This window comes from Mesoplodon densirostris, chromosome 2 (assembly GCF_025265405.1).
Source record: "Mesoplodon densirostris isolate mMesDen1 chromosome 2, mMesDen1 primary haplotype, whole genome shotgun sequence".
NCBI lineage: Eukaryota > Metazoa > Chordata > Mammalia > Artiodactyla > Ziphiidae > Mesoplodon > Mesoplodon densirostris.
The window spans coordinates 182124026-182142396 of record NC_082662.1 but is presented as its reverse complement, the minus strand read 5'-3'; the positions used below and the strand labels follow the sequence as shown (position 1 = coordinate 182142396).

General features: G+C 33.6%; 1 protein-coding gene across 2 annotated transcripts in view; it reads left to right on the top strand.

The window, feature by feature from the left end:
- The window catches only part of BRINP3 (BMP/retinoic acid inducible neural specific 3), a 404334-nt gene that overhangs the window by 184396 nt on the left and 201567 nt on the right, over window positions 1-18371 (top strand). Inside the window, exon 2 of one of the 2 annotated variants that reach the window (XM_060088666.1) lies at window positions 5369-5559. The exons of the other annotated variant lie outside the window; for it this stretch is intronic. Coding sequence (XP_059944649.1) covers window positions 5369-5559 — 191 coding nt within the window. The remainder of the gene's footprint in view (window positions 1-5368; window positions 5560-18371) is intronic. 2 annotated transcript variants of the gene reach the window in all.

The following is an 18371-nucleotide window of genomic DNA, read 5'->3' as shown; positions in this document are numbered from 1 at the left end:
TGTGGAAGTGCTACAGAAAGAAAGTTAAAAGAGCCAATTTTATATATATAACAGTTACACATAATAGAATTATGGGGGGATAGTATTGATTATTAGTGGCATTTCTTAAGATCAGTATGACTTTGCAGATATAATTAGAAAGTTATTACTACTAAAGATTGGCAATTCAATTTATAATTCTTAGGCTGGATTTGTTCACAGATTAGTGCTTGGGTAATATATTTTGTTTTAATACTCTGTTGTGTCTGCAAGTGTTAATGAATATTGACAGAATTAAAATTGCAACAACAAATGTAATATTGTGAAAAGTAATGTAATAAAAACTTTTAGGGCTTTACACAAACAACTTTATTTAGTGTTAAGTTAGCAGTTAAAGATAAGCCTTTTCAGCAAATTCGTCGTCTGATTTTATCAATATTTTTATGTTGCCTTTCCTTTGGTAGTGAGTCCAAAATGTGTATCAACAGTGGCAGATTCTGTATTTTTCAGGAACCAAGTATACATGTGTAATTTTAAAGAAATCATGGTAGTTAATATATTTCAAATATACTGAGTACATTTATGCATTCACACAGAATTTAAATACAAATAAGAAAGGTCAGTGGCAATGTGGCAATGATGTAACCATTATTTAAATGGAATTTGTTGATGTCATTCTGTTTTTCCAACCTTTTTTATGAGATGCGTGGGGATAAAATTATAATATATATTGTTGTAGAAAAGTAAACATTACGTGGACACGCATAAAACATGATGCTTGGAAGTCAGAATTTTTAGCAGCAAACATATAACTCTAATCAACTAATGGAGGCTCCTTAGAGCCAACAAAAACATTTTCAAAGTAATGTTCCAGCTGAACTGGTTACAGTCCATTTGTGTGTTCCACAAAATAGTGGTGATTCTAAAGGGGCTGAGTTAAATTAAACAATGATGATTGTGCTGATTTCATTTAAAGACTTCCAAAGGTTATGATGAGAAGATATTTACATTCTGTGAAGGCTTCAGGTAGAAGGCAGCATTTAGTTAGATATAACAATGTTCTTATTTAATATAAACATAATGCATCTGGATAGACTCCATAGATGCCTTTGGGTAAAATGCTCTCATTATGATAATCATACCAGACAGCATGTTTTCAATTCAGCACTCCATTGCTTTGTTTTTCCAAAATTTAATGAGTGCGTGGTCTAGTTTGAACTGAAGTGGATCTATTCTTAAGGAAGGAAAAAAAAACAAACTGTGCCCATATGTTTCTAATTTATGTACAACCATTAGTTCCTTCTTGCCTTCTCAAGTTACCCCACAGTCAAAATACTCTACATCAGCCATGGTATACTAAATGACATTGCTAGAAAGCAAGGAAACCAACTACTAACTCTATAATCTTGGTAGCTTTACATGACAAGATCTCTTTTTAGTTCATGCTCTTGTTCATCCTAAGAAGCTGCAGGGGTAGTGGTTGAAGGATGGGAACTCGAATCATATTTGCTGATCAAAGTCCCAGGCTGAGGGTCCAGGCTAACCTACATGCTCACACTTTATTGGTCAAAGGAAGCTGCGTGGCCACCCTAGTAAATGCAATCATACCTGTGCCCAGGTAAGAGACACAATATTTGTATTCATATCTATGTCCACAGCTCATAGTGTGGTACTTAACTGTCCAGAGATGATTTCCTTTACTTAAAATGTTCTTATCATCACTTTCTGTACTAACTAGGCTTTCACTAAAATATATGGAGATTATAACTGTGATCATATATCATTACAATATAAACCAAATGTGAGTGGAAGTGAGAGATCTCAGTTCTCAAACCAACATTTTTTTTCTACTGAAATTATACTTTTGGGATATACACAATAGAAAGTAAAATATTTTACTTCACTCTTTATATGAAAATATAAAAAAAAACTAGGAGAAGAATTTTAGATGAAGCTCTGAAAATTAAGAAATCAATTTGCTATGGTTACTAACAATCCTGTTTTTTAAAATTCATTCATTCATTCAGTTAGTTAGTTGATTGGTTGATTAGTTTAGTTATAGTCTTAGTTTGGTGACACTCCCAGAGTTTGTCCTTTACTTTTGGTGTTGCATGACAGAGAGGATAAATTAATCAGATGGGGTGGCAAAGTGTTTTGTCCCAATGAAATGTCAAAAGGTGAATTGAGACCATAAACTTAAATGAGGTTAACATACTGCGGTAATAAAAAGCATCTGATAGATGAAGAAAGCTCCCTGGAAGGTTGTCCATAGTCTTAGGCTCTTTATAGCCTTCTGAAGTGTGTGAATATAAGGGAAGAGAAAACATATTCGAAGTGAGTTAGATTAGCAACATTTATATCAAGGAATTGGGCAGAGGGGTTGTGCTCAATAAGCTACTGGCCTACTTGTATTTTTGCACATAAAAATATTGTAAAGCCATTGAATTGCAATTTATTCATTCATATTATACTTCACTTAGTATAATTTGGGAACCCTTGAGGTCAGAGGTTTTCTTCTATTCATCTATATTACTACCAAGATATCTGGTAGTTATGACAATAAGTAGCAAACCATTAATAAATTTTCTTGTTAAATTAATGTTATAAGCTGATTTCAGAAAATGATGTAAATTTGTTATAGCTCTTTCGTATTACATCCATTCTTTGTCAAATTTAAGAGGAACAAACTAAAGAAAGTTGCAAATATTTCATGTCAGAATAGATCATGGGTTGGTACTGATTGCGGGTTGGTATTATATATTTACAAATTGTTAAAAAAATAAGGGAGGCTAGAATGGCACTCTCCCAATATGGAGTTACCCACAGCCATCTAGAAAGAAATACTCAGCAGTTTAGAGAGAGTTTGTATGCATTGTAAAATACCACCATTGACACAATCTTCTTGGTTACTTAAGTCCAATTACTTCACTTAGCAATTCACATTTTAATTTATGAGAATATACATATGAGTTTATAAATTTGGTAATTTAAACCATTGAAAAAGATATACCACAACTTTAGGTTCAAGCTATGTTACTATGCCTTGATAAAATTATAAAGTTTTTTCAGCAAATAAAAAGTAAATGTTTGAGGGTAAAGTTTGGAAATTAATGAGCAGCTATTATTTAGATCATGGTTTAATAAACAGCTTCTTAGAAGTATTGTATTACTATATACCTTATATTCACAAAACACTAAAACTTAAATATTTTATTTTAAATGCTCTCCTTCACAGTTTTAAATATGTATTTACATATGTATATTCTACATATATATCGAACACACACATGCACAAATACAGTCAGGTAAATTTCTTACAAGATGAAAAGACAAAAAATTACTGATACCAATTACGTTTGGAACAATAACAATGACATTTTTACTCTCTTCTGAGGAAATATGAAGTAATAAATACAGTATAGTATCTCTAAAAGCCCAAGATTTACTGAAAAGAGAGCACTTTGAGTAAATTTTAAAAACAACATACCAAATTACCTAATCAGTAGTTTTCTTCAAAGTATGTTCCCCAGAATAGCAGTACTAGCATTGCTTGTTGAAAATGCAAACTCTTGACCCCATCCAAGGCCTCATGTATCAGAAACTCTGGGGTGAAGTTTCCAGGTGATTCTAATAGGTGCTGAAATTTGAGAACCATTGTTAGAATAATACTATTCAAAACTGTTTGGATCAGCTGATTTGCAGAGGTAATAGCGAGAGTTTCTCAATGAAGGAAACACTAAGTTGACTTATTTTCAGGCCAAGGCCTTACCTAGATTCCTTAGTGAATCTTATCTTATAATTAACTTCCAAAAGACTGGATGGATTGTGTGGCTGCCAGATGTGTGTCACAGGAACAAATTATTCATGGCAGGCGACTCTATCAGGGCATGGTTCTTGGTCCTGGAAGTATTTACTGTTTTTCCTTATTCTGTGTAAATCTATTCTGTGCTTCCCCACATCTAGCCTCTTTTATTTTTCCTTTAGAGACTAAGTATCAAATACCACCTCTCCGGAGTTGCCCTCTCAGGGCACTTAAAATAAAATAGGGCCATTCTGTCCACAGCCCTACGGCCCATCACAGCAGTCTGTTTGTGGTAGCTCTCAGCCCTTGTCACAATCTGGATGTTTTCAAAATTTAACATCTTTATTTTATTTATTTTTAAAACTTTCTCTAGAATGTGAACTCCATGCAGAGTGTGGTTCACAGATGTATCTATCATGCACCTTTTCGTGGTGCATTCCAGGAAGTTTTTGGAGGCAAAAATATAAATAAGTATGACAAGTAGTTATACGATATTTAATCAACATTTTCTTTGCTAAGTAGTAACAGAGTTAAATTACACACATAGGAATGTTTAAATCTAGTAGAGGGGAAGTCTTCTCTGTGGAAGGTATTTGAGATTTTATCAGACCACGCCTCAGAAAAAAAATCTGTATGGTTGATATCAGGCAATCCAGTTCACCATAGTTATTTTCTAAAGTATTATTAGGTTGACTTTAACTTAATATAAATACATACTTTTTTTATATATAAATCTTTTATAATCATATTTGCTACTTCTCTAATTTGACCATATCAACCTTAAAAGTTATTTTGCATCTTGAGTAATTACTAATTAAGTTGAATTGGGGTTTCAAATTATGTTGTAAACAATAATTATTATAAAAAACCAGTTTTTCTTTGGATCATATTTTTAAAAATTCTTCTACAGTGCCTTAATATTCTTGAGGTTTGACAAGTTCCCACTCTAAAGTGAATAGAAAATAATCATTAATGATGAAAATAAATTTATTCTTTTTTCAGTTTCCATTGGAAAATGATAAAATATTACTTTAGTTTCCCTTTTAAAAAATAATTCTACATTAATATTCTATACATAATGAAATCTTTTTTTTTTTTTTTTTTTTTTTTGCGGTACGCGGGCCCTCTCACTGTTGTGGCCTCTCCCGTTGCAGAGCACAGGCTCTGGATGCGCAGGCTCAGCGGCCATGGCTCACGGGCCCAGCCACTCCGCAGCATGTGGGATCTTCCCGGACCCGGGCACGAACCCTTGTCCCCTGCATCGTCAGGCGGACTCTCAACCACTGCGCCACCAGGGAAGCCCTGAAATCATTTTTATGAGTACATTTTTCCTTTGGAAAAAAATCAGTGGAGTCTGTTGCTTTAAGTGGTTTATTTTTCCTCTCCATGACTTGGTTTCAGGATATTCACTCCAGCTACATAAATTATAAATATTGCTTCTCCTACTTACTCATAGAACATGAAGTATTATTACAAACAAGAATCATTGTAATGTAGTGACCCCAACGAAACTATCAAGTGAACTTTTCAAATGAAAACATTCAGATAGATTATGTATTTACGAATGAAAATAAATTTGCTTTTCAGGGAGTTTGGCCGCTGGAAAGTAAATAACCTTGCAGTTGAGAGAAGAAATTTCCTTGGCTCCCCTCTGCCTCTTGCCCCTGAATTCTTCCGCAACATAAGACTTTTGGGACGTCGACCTACCCTTCAGCAAATCACAGAAAACCTTATCAAGAAATATGGGACACATTTCTTGCTATCTGCTACTCTGGGAGGTACGACTCTTTGAAAATATTTGTACCTGTGTGTGCTTGTGCATAAAACTGTATAAATCAAGGAAAAGTGTCGATTCATCCAAATCACTGCAGTTTGAATAATCCTAGATTTCATTCATTAACTTAATCAAAACATTTATTGAGTTATTACTAAATAACTTGTATGGTGATCACAATGATGAGGTAGAGGATTTTCACTTAGTTTCTGCCTGAAAGCAATTTATAAACTAATAGCCTCTGTTAAATATAGGCATAGTTACTACACTCTATAATGCAAGGTGATGAGCCAAATTTTGTTTAAAAATTGAATAATAAGCAATCAAGTCACAGCTGGGACTTCAGGTTACAGAGAGCAGGAAAGGTCCCAAAGTAAATGTTGAAATTCTAAAATTACATTTTTTAGAGCTATTTTAACATTTCTGATTGTAGTTGATATATGATGTGAAGGGAGTATTAAATAAATATCAATGAAGATGCACGATATGAAAGTAGAGATTAATAATGTCACCCTCCTCAATGTGATGTAATATCATTAAATGTGTGTTTTATCATGGTGATGTATAATTCAGTATTTTGAATACACTTAGATGATTTGGGGGGAGATAGTGTGTATAGGAAGAAAATGACATTTTTCTAAAACTTATAAATACCCCAGAATTCTGTATATTTAATTTTGTGTAGGACTTTAAATAATGTCCAAACATTCCATTTTAAATAGATGTTACTCTTTCCTATAATAGGAGCAGTGGACAAAATTGGATAGGAATCACCATCAAAACAGTGATTCCCTGCTCCCTTGTCAGTTTCTCAGTTAAATTTACCAAAGCCAAGCAGGCTAGTTCACACTAATGGTGAGGTAGTGTGAAAATGCTCTTCATTTTCCCAGTCTTAGAGGATGTGTCTTTTTTTTCCGTTTACCTGCAAGTCCAGTCTGTCACCAAGTCACGTCAGTTTATTCCTCTAGAATATATCCCGTATCAAACTCTTTCCTGACTTCCACCCCAATGTCCCTACACCGACTCACCGCCATGTTTCTCTTAGAATATTCCTAAGGTCCATCCTTCACACAGATCTTTTAAACTTGAGTTGGGTCAAATCATTTTCTGTTTTAATTAAAACCTACAGTTAGCCACTTGAAATGAAATCCAGATGTCTCTCTGTGGTTTCTTAAGGCACCATATGAATGCTCTGCCATTGGCTTTCATCTCAAACCTTATCTGTTCTCTCTCCTGATCATGCTCTGTTTCAGCCACAAGGAAACCTCATAGTTTTCTACTCAAATGTTACTTTCTCAGAGAGACCTTTTCTGATCATCCTACCAGCAACAGTGCCCATAGACAACCAATATTCTCTACTACTTCATGATCTCACTCTGCATTCTTCATAGTATTTATTATTATGTGAAAATTTTTTATTTTCTTGAAAACAGGAATCTTGCCTGTATTTGTTACCAGTTTACTCACGTAGTTATTGAGGATGGAAAATGTCACCTGCCATATCAGTAAACAAAGCATGTTGTGGCCATCAGGCCAACAGCCACTGCAGCTGCCTCCGACTCTGCACCCTGAGGGGACTCAGGATGGAGAAAGCAGGATAGTGGCCCTAGATAGTTAAGGTGCATATCAGAGGAATGATTTCAGTGAGCCCAGACTCTTGCATCTTCCCATAAATAGAAAAGCGCTAAATTCATTAACTTGAGATGTCCGGTTTTCTTTAATTAACAGCAATCTTTTGATGTTCCACTACCTGCTTTTATTGCAAAACTCCTATATATCCTGGCTCATCCCTTACTTCTTTGGAGCCATCCCTCAGAGCTCTCTGAGAGGCTGTGTTCTGGGCTGAAGTCTTCCATTTTGTCCACCAAATAAAACTTAATTCTCAACTTTTAGGTTGTGAATTTTTTTCAATCGACATTATAGTAGTGCTTGGCACACAATAGGTTCTCATTACATACTTGTTAAATGAATATAAGTGGAACTACACTTCGCTAGGAGGCTGAGGCTTCCCAGTCCACTAGATAAACAGCAAAACTCTGAAATGGACAGAGGATAATTGAGACCTAATTCAGGAAGAAGACTGAATGAGAAAGAAAATCCATGAATCCAAAAAAGGTCAGTTAAACAAATAGATTCAGAATTGGGGAGAATCAGGATGAAAGGGAGAGCAGGAGAGCCGGGCATGGAGAAGGTGAAGAAAGAGAGATCCCTGGATAAACCAAAGAAACAAGTCTGCCATGTAACCCTAAGGAATTAAAGGCAGAAGATGTAGGGGGTTCAGGAGGACAGAAAAGTTAGCTGTGAATATGCACTCTCTTTCCATTGCTTTCCTCCATAAATGAATAATACTAAAATAATGAGATAAAGAGGTCAGACAAACCTGGTGTTGAATCCTGGCTCCATTTTTTTTTAAAAAAAACCAATTGTGAGACTTTAAAAACTGTTAAGTAACTTCACTGATTTTTAGGGGTTTTTTTTAGTTGAAAGGGGGAGAGTAACACCTGTGTGACAAGGCCATGGGAAGCTTAGTGTAAGTGTAGGAAAATGTCCTTGGCATAAACACGCCATGAATTAATGTTATTGCTATTGTTACTACAGCAGTATGGATAGCAAAACAATGACAAAATGTCCCCATAATGGTGAAAACTGATTCTTTGAAAGCTGTGTCTATTTGGCTTAGTATTGACAATGATTATTAATGTAATAAAATCTGAAGTAAAAGTGAAAATTAAATTATTTCTATAACATCTCCTTTTAAAAAGTTCAGTGGTCTTGAAACGCATCCTAGGTTTCGTTACCATTGTATCAACAACACAGAGTTCCCAGAAGAATTTCAGAACATGAAATATATTCTTCAAACAAGAAAGGAAGGAAGGGACAAGGGGGAATGCAGAAGAGATCAAAAGTACAGATGATTCTCAAGGACATTTTTGTTCCTTAGTAGCAAAATTACAGTGACATTTAGATTTATTTCATTGTTTTCGCGTTATGAGTGCCACACGGTTGTCTTAAAATAGTTTTTGTTTTGCATGTTTTTTGTTTGTTTTTATAAAGGGGGTTTATAAAAACCTTTGGGGTAAATCACTTCTTTGGGTTGATTAATAATGACAATACGCTTTTCAAAATTGCTTTACTTCAATTATTTAAAAGCCTAGTTCAAGCAATTTCTTCAATGGTGGGGAGGGGGAAAGAATAGAATTGCCACCCTCACTTGCCTTCTAATCTCTGACCATTCTTTGGATTTAGTGTTCCTGGTATTTTCTATTGGAATTCTATTTTTGTCTTTAAATGTTACTTATATTTTCCTTCAGGAATCTCTCTGTTGGCTGATGTTAATAATTTAGCTAAAATGCATGAAATTAGTTAAGTAGCTTAAGGATATAAACTGTTTGAAATTAAAATATATACTAGGTTGATTTCAGGCATTTTTTAAATTATTGCTATTGTAATTACAGTAAGTCTTTTTTGTTGCTATAAGTGTATTTTATTTTATTTTTTATTTTTTATTTTTTTTATTTTTTTTTTTTGCGGTACGCGGGCCTCTCACTGTTGTGGCCTCTCCCGTTGCGGAGCGCAGGCTCCGGATGCGCAGGCTCAGCGGCCATGGCTCACGGGCCCAGCCGCTCCGTGGCATGTGGGATCTTCCCAGACCGGGGCACGAACCCGTGTCCCCTGCATCGGCAAGCGGACTCTCAACCACTGCGCCACCAGGGAAGCCCGCTATAAGTGTATTTTAATTTCATATGTTTTACCTGACTGAACATGAAATTGTATTACTCTATTTCTTAAAAAATTGAGATTGGTGGTATTTAACTTGAGCAAATTCTCTTTCTCTCTCCTTAATTGACCCAGATTGAGGAACGACTCTAATATTAACACACTGAGGATGTCATGTATAGAAGCAAATATTTTTAACAAAAAGCCAGTTTTTTAAAAATTATTTTCTTATTTTTTATTTTTAATTGAAATATAGTTGATTTACAATGTTGTGTTAATTTCTGCTTTACAGTAAAGTGATTCAGTTATACATATATATATATATATATATATATATATATATATATACATTTTATACTCTTTTCCATTGTGGTTTATCACAGAATATTGAATATAGTTCCCTGTGCTATGCAGTAGGACTTTGCTGTTTATCCAGTCTATACATACTACTTTGCGTCTGAAAAAAACAGTTATTTTATAAGTAGATGCCTCCTAAGTAACTAGATCTTCAACTAAATTTAAACATTTTTCAAAACAAGTTGAGTGCAAAATACTCTCTACCAGCATTAAAGCGATGAAAAGGAAATAAATGAAAAATGTCTTTTTTTCCCAAGAGTTATTTAGTACGTCATATTATTGACTTAGACATAAAACTTGGGATAACATATTTGAAGCCTTTAATGGGATATTTTATGATAGATAAAGCCAGTGATTGAATTATCTTCCTATAGGGAAAATAATTTATAAAAAACCTTCTTCAATATATATCATTTTCCCTATTTGTTTCATCTTATAGCTTCCAGACTATTTATCAATATAGTAATTTAGCTTGCTTCTATTTGGGATAATGATATCTAAACTCCATCACTGTTTAAAATCTAAAATAAGCTACTCAATTTAAAGAATCAATCTTGAAATAGATTGCACTCCTGGGATATATTGATTTCTAGCTATGGAATATATTTCATGACTGTTTTTGTAATATATTTCATTATAATACAATATATGACAAACACTGAAATAAAAGTGTATCTTTTATTTCAGTGAATGTAGAAATACAAAAAAAAATAAGTGAATGAAAACAAAAAGACCTTAAAATTGGACTTACTGAGCAGACAGAGGGTGTTTGCTAAAAGTACCAGATCAGGATTTTAGATCCATAGTAAAGGACAAAGGACTAAGGAAGATGAAAACCAAAAATCCATTTAAAAATTTATAAGAATGTTATAGCAAAATATTTATAGTAATTTTAAATGTGACCTCACCTTCACCTCCAGAATTACACAGACTTGTCTAATTAGTACATAGGCCAAGCCCTCAGCCACTCACAGTCACATGAGAATGTGAACACCTCCCGGGTGAGACTTGGCTCTCTAAAGCTTAAGGCAGTGAGAAGCTGATGGAAACAGGTACTCTGCTCTCCGGAGAGCACATCCTAAAGAGGAAGAAGAGCAAGAGGCTGGGTTACTCATGCCAGTCCCTTCCCTACACCCAGCCTGTCTGTCAGCTCACTACACCTCTGTGGGTGGAGTCAGGAATGTGGACACAGTGAGGACTTTGGAGGCAAAATAGCTTCCCTCCAAAGTACTCTTTTCCTGATAGAGATTTTTTTTTTTTATTGGACCAAAATTCATTCTAGGAGCAACTGGATAATGTATTAATATTTGTTCATTTACAACTTTAAAGAATATTTTTCATTCTCAGCAACATAAAAACAGTTCCATTTTTACCACTGGTTTTGAATGCATAGTTTTAAAGGCCATAATTAAATTTTTAGCAGAAAGAGTTACAATTGTTTTTTTCACATGCAAGTTTGTTTTTGAAATTTTTTTCTGAAAGTGCTTCTTCTGATCATGTATCTGCGGTTACCATATTGCTCAACTTAAGTATTTTGTCAGGTATTTAATTTTGTTAAATATAGAAAATATTTTCTTCATTGTTGGAGTGAAAAAAATGCCTGATTGTGGTCCAGAGTAAAATTAACTTACTAGGGCAATTATTTAAAATAACAAGTATTGCCTCAGTGACTACATAGTATATAACTAACTATGCCTGCAAGGTAGTTTATTTAGCTCAAAAGTTTTATGATACATATTTTATGTGTGTATATCTCTCGAAGAAAAAACAGAGGTAAGCTGGGATATGATAGAATATTAGTTAGTTTTTTTCCCTATATTCTAGCATCCCTGTAAGTATAGGACTCCAAATATCCTTGTTTAATTTCAGAAATACTCAATTCTCACTTTTTACTATGTGAATTACATTCTGTATAAAGTATTCACAGATAGTTTTTAATTCTATATCATGTACCATCTTCTTTCAAAATAGATTAACAGCTGTCTTTCTCATTTTCACTTTGTCTCTTCTTAGGAGGTACAAATCCTTTTATTTTAGTTTATCTGTAATGTAATTTAAAGAAGTTAATCTGCCAAGATATGTAAATATAATTTATTTCTTAATCAAATATAAATACTTGAAGATACATGGAATGTATGCATTCCATTAGAATGCATATTCTGTTGAAGAAAAAGAACTGAAAGGAAGAAAAGAACAATTTTCTGAAGCTTTATATCCCAGGGAATTATTAAAATAATGGTACTGCCATACTGGTATTAAACTGAATATTTACTCATACTACTTAAGATTAATTATATCAGTTCATCTCTCTGTCTCTCCTTTCTCTCTTTCACTCTCTCATCTCTATCCCTATCTTTCATGTTTATCTGGTAAATAAAATGAAAACTTTGAAATTAAAATAATATTGTTAGTTCACTTTTGATGGTTTATAAGGCAGCTGTCTACTAAAGTGATTTGAGCCCATTTATAAAAATAATAATAAAGATAACAAAGAAGAAGATGAAATTAAAATTGCTATGTCAGTTGATCTTAATAATAGAGTTCTTGGCAACTAAGTCAAAAGATAAATGCTAAATTTTAGAATTTTGTAAATATGATTATATAGTTTCTTGTTCTTTGTAGCACTTTAATAGGACAGATAAATCACCTGTCCGTTTATTTGACACATACATACTGAGTTACCTATAAAAGTGCAAAGATTCACCACCTTCCTTAAAGGAACACACAGGTCACTGATAAAGACAGACATTTAAATTGGTAATAAATTTTACTGTGGTTTAGAGCCTTGTTACTTGAGTGTAGTCCATGATCCAACAGCATCAACATCACCTTGGAGCTTGTTAGAAATGCAGAATCTCAGATTCCATCCCTGATTAATGAATCAGAAACATGTTAACAAGATCTCCAGGTGATTTACGTGCACATTAAGTTTGAACAGCACTATTTAGAGTATCTATATAAATTTAGAGAGTACTTAACTGTTCCAGAAATCTCGCTTCTGAGAATTAATTTTACCAAAATAATAGCAAGCGTCTGTAATTTTACATAACAAAATGTTCATTATAGCATTGTTAATAAGCAGCTCCAAAATGGAAGTACCTTAATTGTATTTCATTCAGGATGTATTCTGTTCCCTCTATCCTTGGAACTATATATTTCCAGTTACTCTTCTTTCATGTCATCATTCTATAGAGACTATTGTATCTGGGCAATTTTATTTAGAAAATTTTCAGACTTTTTAGGGGGGATAACTGTTAATAACCATAAGATCAGTTGTTTTCTTTTGGAATGTTTTGCAAAACATATTATGTTTCTTTGTCAAAGCTGTAGAAGGCTATTTCCTTCCAAAAATATCTTGCAGATGCCAATTGGTGTTAAGCCAACATGTCTGTTTTTTTTGGTCTTTATATATTTGCCTCTGCTCCTTGTTAGAAGCTTATTTTTCTAGAATTTTTTTACCTTCTATATGTTTCTAAAACACCATTTTTTCTACAATACTATGTTAGTGGAAAGATACATGTCAGGATGTATACCTTTTAACACATTAAGCTAGGGAAGGATGATCATTAGTAGTGTGAGTAAAGTAAAACACTGTGAAAAGTGAAATAAAATTTCAAAAGGACAGTGATACTTAAAATATAGTAAAACTTAGGGAATGTTTTAAGGAATAAAAAACAATAATATGATCTGTTATTACTAACAATAGGATAACATTTTTGAACCAAAACGATACATCAAAAGTAAAACCTACAATTACATTTAAGCTATATTTGCACTGGTTATTCCTGTGCAAAGAATTTCTACTCAAATAGCAGTTTTTGATAAGTAAACTCACACAAAAGCAAAATAGACATTCACAATAAGATTTTCAAGTATAAGGCAGTTGAATGACCAGAAAGATATTTGCCATAAATGTACCTTTTTTTCCCCTGGGTAGAATGGTACACTTTACAGGTCAGGATACTAGTCCAAGGGCAGTAGCAATGATAAAATACAGCCGACATCCAAGAGTTAGCTTCATTGCAGTTAAAAAAGAAATAACCTCGAATCTCAGTGCCTTACAACTATAATGGTTGTGTCTCCCTAATATTACATGTTTTGACTGTGGATCCCCTGCGATTCTGCTCAGAGTGTTGTTCGCTCATTCTGGGAATAAAGATGAGGAAGGCCCTCTTCGGAACATGCTGTCCTCCTGGCAGAGGGCAAAAGCAAAAAAATGAGTATAACTTTCTGATGCCTCTCAAAACTTGTACTGAATCATGACATAGCTGGTTTGTATGTATTCACTGATCTAAACATTTTTATTTTCGACACCAGGTTAAAGGGCATCACTTGTTCTTTACAATGGACTATAAATACATGTATGCATGTTTACATCCGTGATAGAATTAAAATTGCAAAGAATAATCTGCAGCATCTTCTTGATTTATCCCTAGGATTCTTTTAGTCATTCTCTTATCCACTGCTTTTTGTTCTAACATTTTGAAAGTATTACCTCTATCCCCAATAACTATATACATGAGAATGCCAGTTGAGAAAATCCAAGTGGAGAGATAATTGTATGAAAGTTCTTTCATTTCTGTTTGTCATGGACACAACATCAATTACCTGAAAACCAAGTCAGAAAAATACATAATTGTGAGGTCCACAACATATCAAATATACCTACTCCTACCCTATGAACTAATCATAGGATACCATTAAAGTCATGATTTTTTTGTTTTATTGTCCTCTGTTTCTCATTCTCTATGAAAGCATCCTTCAATATGTGCTTTTAATGTCCATAAACTACCACAGCGTTTTAGTTGTAAAAGGCACAGCTGCATGATTTCTATGTGAAATAATCACATCTTTTTATCTCTACAATCATTAATCCTTTTCACTTTCTATCAGACTCAGAATGTTGAATCACTTCAAAATCACATTTAGTTTTTACAAAATGGGTGGATGTCCTTTGGCACTCATGTCATGCTTATGAGCTACAGCTGGTTTAAAAAATGTGAATGAAAATGACATTTGAACACAAATTTTTAGTTGAATAATATATCTCAGTTTTCAAATCTGAATATTTTTATATTGAGAGAGATTTGCAATTGAAGTTGAGAATGCATTCTTCTTTCTTAAGACGACTATGAAAGTCTCAAAGAAGGTAAAGACCATGAATATCACAAAAGATGGTAGTTGTGTATAATTTGAAAAGCAGATCTCTTGGAGGAAAGAAGTAGCCTTATTTTCCATCTAGACTGAATGGCCTTGTCAGAATATCTTAGATATTTAACAATCCATGATTTACAAAACTTGGGATGTGGCATAAGCTAGCCAGCTTACATCACCTAGTTGTCTGGTCTGTTGTAAGTAAGGGTTTAAAACAAAGCATTCATAGAAGAACAATTATGATAATTTAAACTGCAGATTTAAACTGCCTCACATGCTTGACTGCAGTGAAAGCTTTTGCATACATGGAATAATGTTCCATTGTGGAGAAGAACCACAAGCAATTTATGAATGGCTTCTCTTTATCTGCTTATTGGAAGGATAACCAACTATTATCTTTAGTAATCCTATACATCCTGATTAAAAGTTCCACTAGAAAACAATTTTGACTAAGATCAGGTTTCTGTGGTGAAATTTAATATCTATGAAATTCTAACTTACGAAAATTTAAAAGCTCATCATTTCCTGTTAGGCCCTAATAAAAAAGGAAAGGAGAGGAAATCAACATTTATTGTACACAGCAAACGTGTTGTGCCAGACTCTAAAGAGGAACTGTATTGTTTAATCTTCTCTAACAGTTGAGAGTGGGATATTGCCTCTGTTTTAGAGATGGGAATGCTAAGGTTATGTGTGACTTTAACAAAGTCCTACAGCCAACCGATAGTGGGGCTGTGGGCTATGAGGATAAGGCCTCCCATACACCTGACTCCAAAACTCATGCTTTCCTTTACCTCAATATATCATTAAATTGTATCAAATTAAAAAATAAACAGCAACATTAATAATAAAAGTGTATTAAGATTTACAATGAAGTTTTTCTGTTTGATTTTCCCTGTTGTCTATAACATATTTATTCTCAGCATAGAATGCTAAAGACATTTACCTGTACCTTACAAGCAAATGTGAGCTCTGTGAAAAATAAAAGAAATATTTCAAAAATCTCCAATAGATAGAGAATGAAAACTTCAAATATTCATGATGATGTTCACGGGCCATCATTTTCCTACCTTCATCTTTGATTGCTGAAACATATATTAATGTTTGTCTTCTCCTTCATATTCTTATAATGAGAAACACTCTGAAATAGTTAATCCCTAGCTCTTATTTTGTGTCATTTTCCAGTTGTGTCATGAGACAATCTAACATTTGTAAAATATTCTTAAATCAAATTAGTTTGAATTTGCTTTTTATTTTTTTTATCCCTAACCCTTATACCACTCCTCCCTTTTCCCCTCTCCCCTCTGGTAACCACTAGCTTGTTCTCTGTATCTGTGAGTTTGCTTCTTTTTTGTATTGTTCACTAGTTTGTTGTAGTTTTTAGATTGCACATATAGGTGATATTATACAGTATTTGTCTTTCTCTGTCTGACTTATTTCACTTAGCATAATAACCTCCAAGTTTATCCATGTGGCTGCAAATGGCAAAATTTCCTTCATTTTATGGCTGAGTAGAATTCCATTGTGTATATATATCACATCTTCTTTATCCATTCATCTGTTGATGGACACTTAGGTTGCTTCCATATATTTGTAATTGTAAATAATGCTGCTATGAACATTGGGGTGCATGTATCTTTTCCAGTTAGTGTTTTTGGTTTTTATGGATATATACCCAGGAGTGGAATTTTGCTGGGTCATACAGTAATTCTATTTTTAGTTTTTTGAGAAGCCTGTTTTCCACAGTGACTGCACCAGTTTACATTCCCACCGTGAGTGTATGAGAGTTCCCTTTTCTCCATATCCTCATCGATATTTGTTATTTGTGTTCTTTTTGATGATAGCCATTCTTGCAGGTGTGAGGTAATATCTCATGGTGGATTTGATTTGCATTTCCCTGATTACTAGTGATGTTGAGTATCTTCTCATGTGCTTGTTGGCCATCTGCATGTGCTCTTTGGAAAAATGTCTATTCAGGCCTTTTGTCCGTTTTTTAATCCAGTTGTTTGTTTTTTTGATCTTGAGTTGTATGAACTGTTTATATATTTTGGATAATAGCCCCTTATTTGTCATATAATTTGCAAATATTTTCTCCCATTTAGTAGTTTTTCTTTTTGTTTTGTCAGTGCTTTCCTTTGCAGTGCAAAAACTTTTAAATTTAAGTAGGCCTCATTTGTTTATTTTTGCTTTTATTTCCTTTGCTTTAAGAGACAGATCCATAAAAAATGTTGCTACAATTTATGTCAAAGAGTATTCTGCCTATGTTTTCCTCTAGGAATTTTATGGTTTCCAGTGTTACATTTAGGTCTTTAATCCATTTTGAGTTTATTTTTGTATATGGGGTAAGAAAGTCTTCTAATTTCATTCTTTTACATGCAGCTGTCTAGTTTTCCCAGTACCACTTATCGAAGACACTGTCTTTTCTCCATTCTGTATTCTTGCTTCCTTTGTCATAGATTAATTGACCATAAGTGAGTGGGTTTATTTATGGGCTCTCTATACTCTTCCATTGATATGTGTGTCTTTTTTTATGCCAGTAACATAATGTTTTGATTACTGTACTTTTGTAGTGTAGTCTGAAGTTAGAGAGTGTGATTACTCCAGCTCTGTTCATCTTTCTCAAGATTGTTTTGCTGTTTGGGTCTTTTCTGTTTCTATACAAATTTTAAAATTAGTTCTACTTCTGTGAAAAATGCCCTTGGTATTATAATAGGGATTGCATTGAATCTGTAAATAGCCTTGGGTAGTATGGTCATTTTTACAATATTAATTTTTCCAATCTATGAACATAGTATATCTTTTCATCTGTTTGTGTCATCTTCAGTTTCTTTCACCAGTGTCATAGTTTTCCAAGTAAAGGTCTTTTACCTCCTCAGGTAGGTTTATTCTTAGATATTGTGTTCTTTTCGATGTGATGGTAAATGGGATTATTTTCTTAATTTCCCTTTCTGATAGTTCATTGTTAGTTTATAGAAGTGCAACAGATTTCTGTATTCTGAAACTTTCCTGAATTCATTGATGAGCTCTAGTAGTTTACTGGTAGCTTCTTTAGGATTTTCTGTGTATAGTGTCCCGTCATTGGCAAACAGTGACAGTTTTACTTCTTCCTTTCAAATTTGGATTCCTTTTACTCCTTTTCGTTGTCTGATTGCTGTGGCTAGAACTTCCAATACTGTGTTATATGAAAGGGTCAGGAGTGGGTATCCTTGTCTTGTTCCTGATATTAGAGGAAATGCTTTCATCTTTTCGCCATTGAATATGATGTTTGCTGTGGGTTTGTCATGTATGGCCTTTATTATGTTGAGGTATGTTCCCTCTATGTCCATTTTCTGGAGAGTTTTTATCATGAATGGATGTTGAATTTTGTCAAAAGCTTTTTCTGCACCTATTGAGGTGATCATATTATTTTTTATTCTTACTTTGTTAATGTGTTATATCACATTGATTGATATGGGGATATTGAAAAATCCTTGCATCCCTGGGATAAATGTCACTTGATCATGGTTTATGACCCTTTTAATGTTGGATTCAGTTTGCTAGTATTTTGTTGAAGATTTTTGCATCTATGTTCATCAGTGATATTGGACTGTA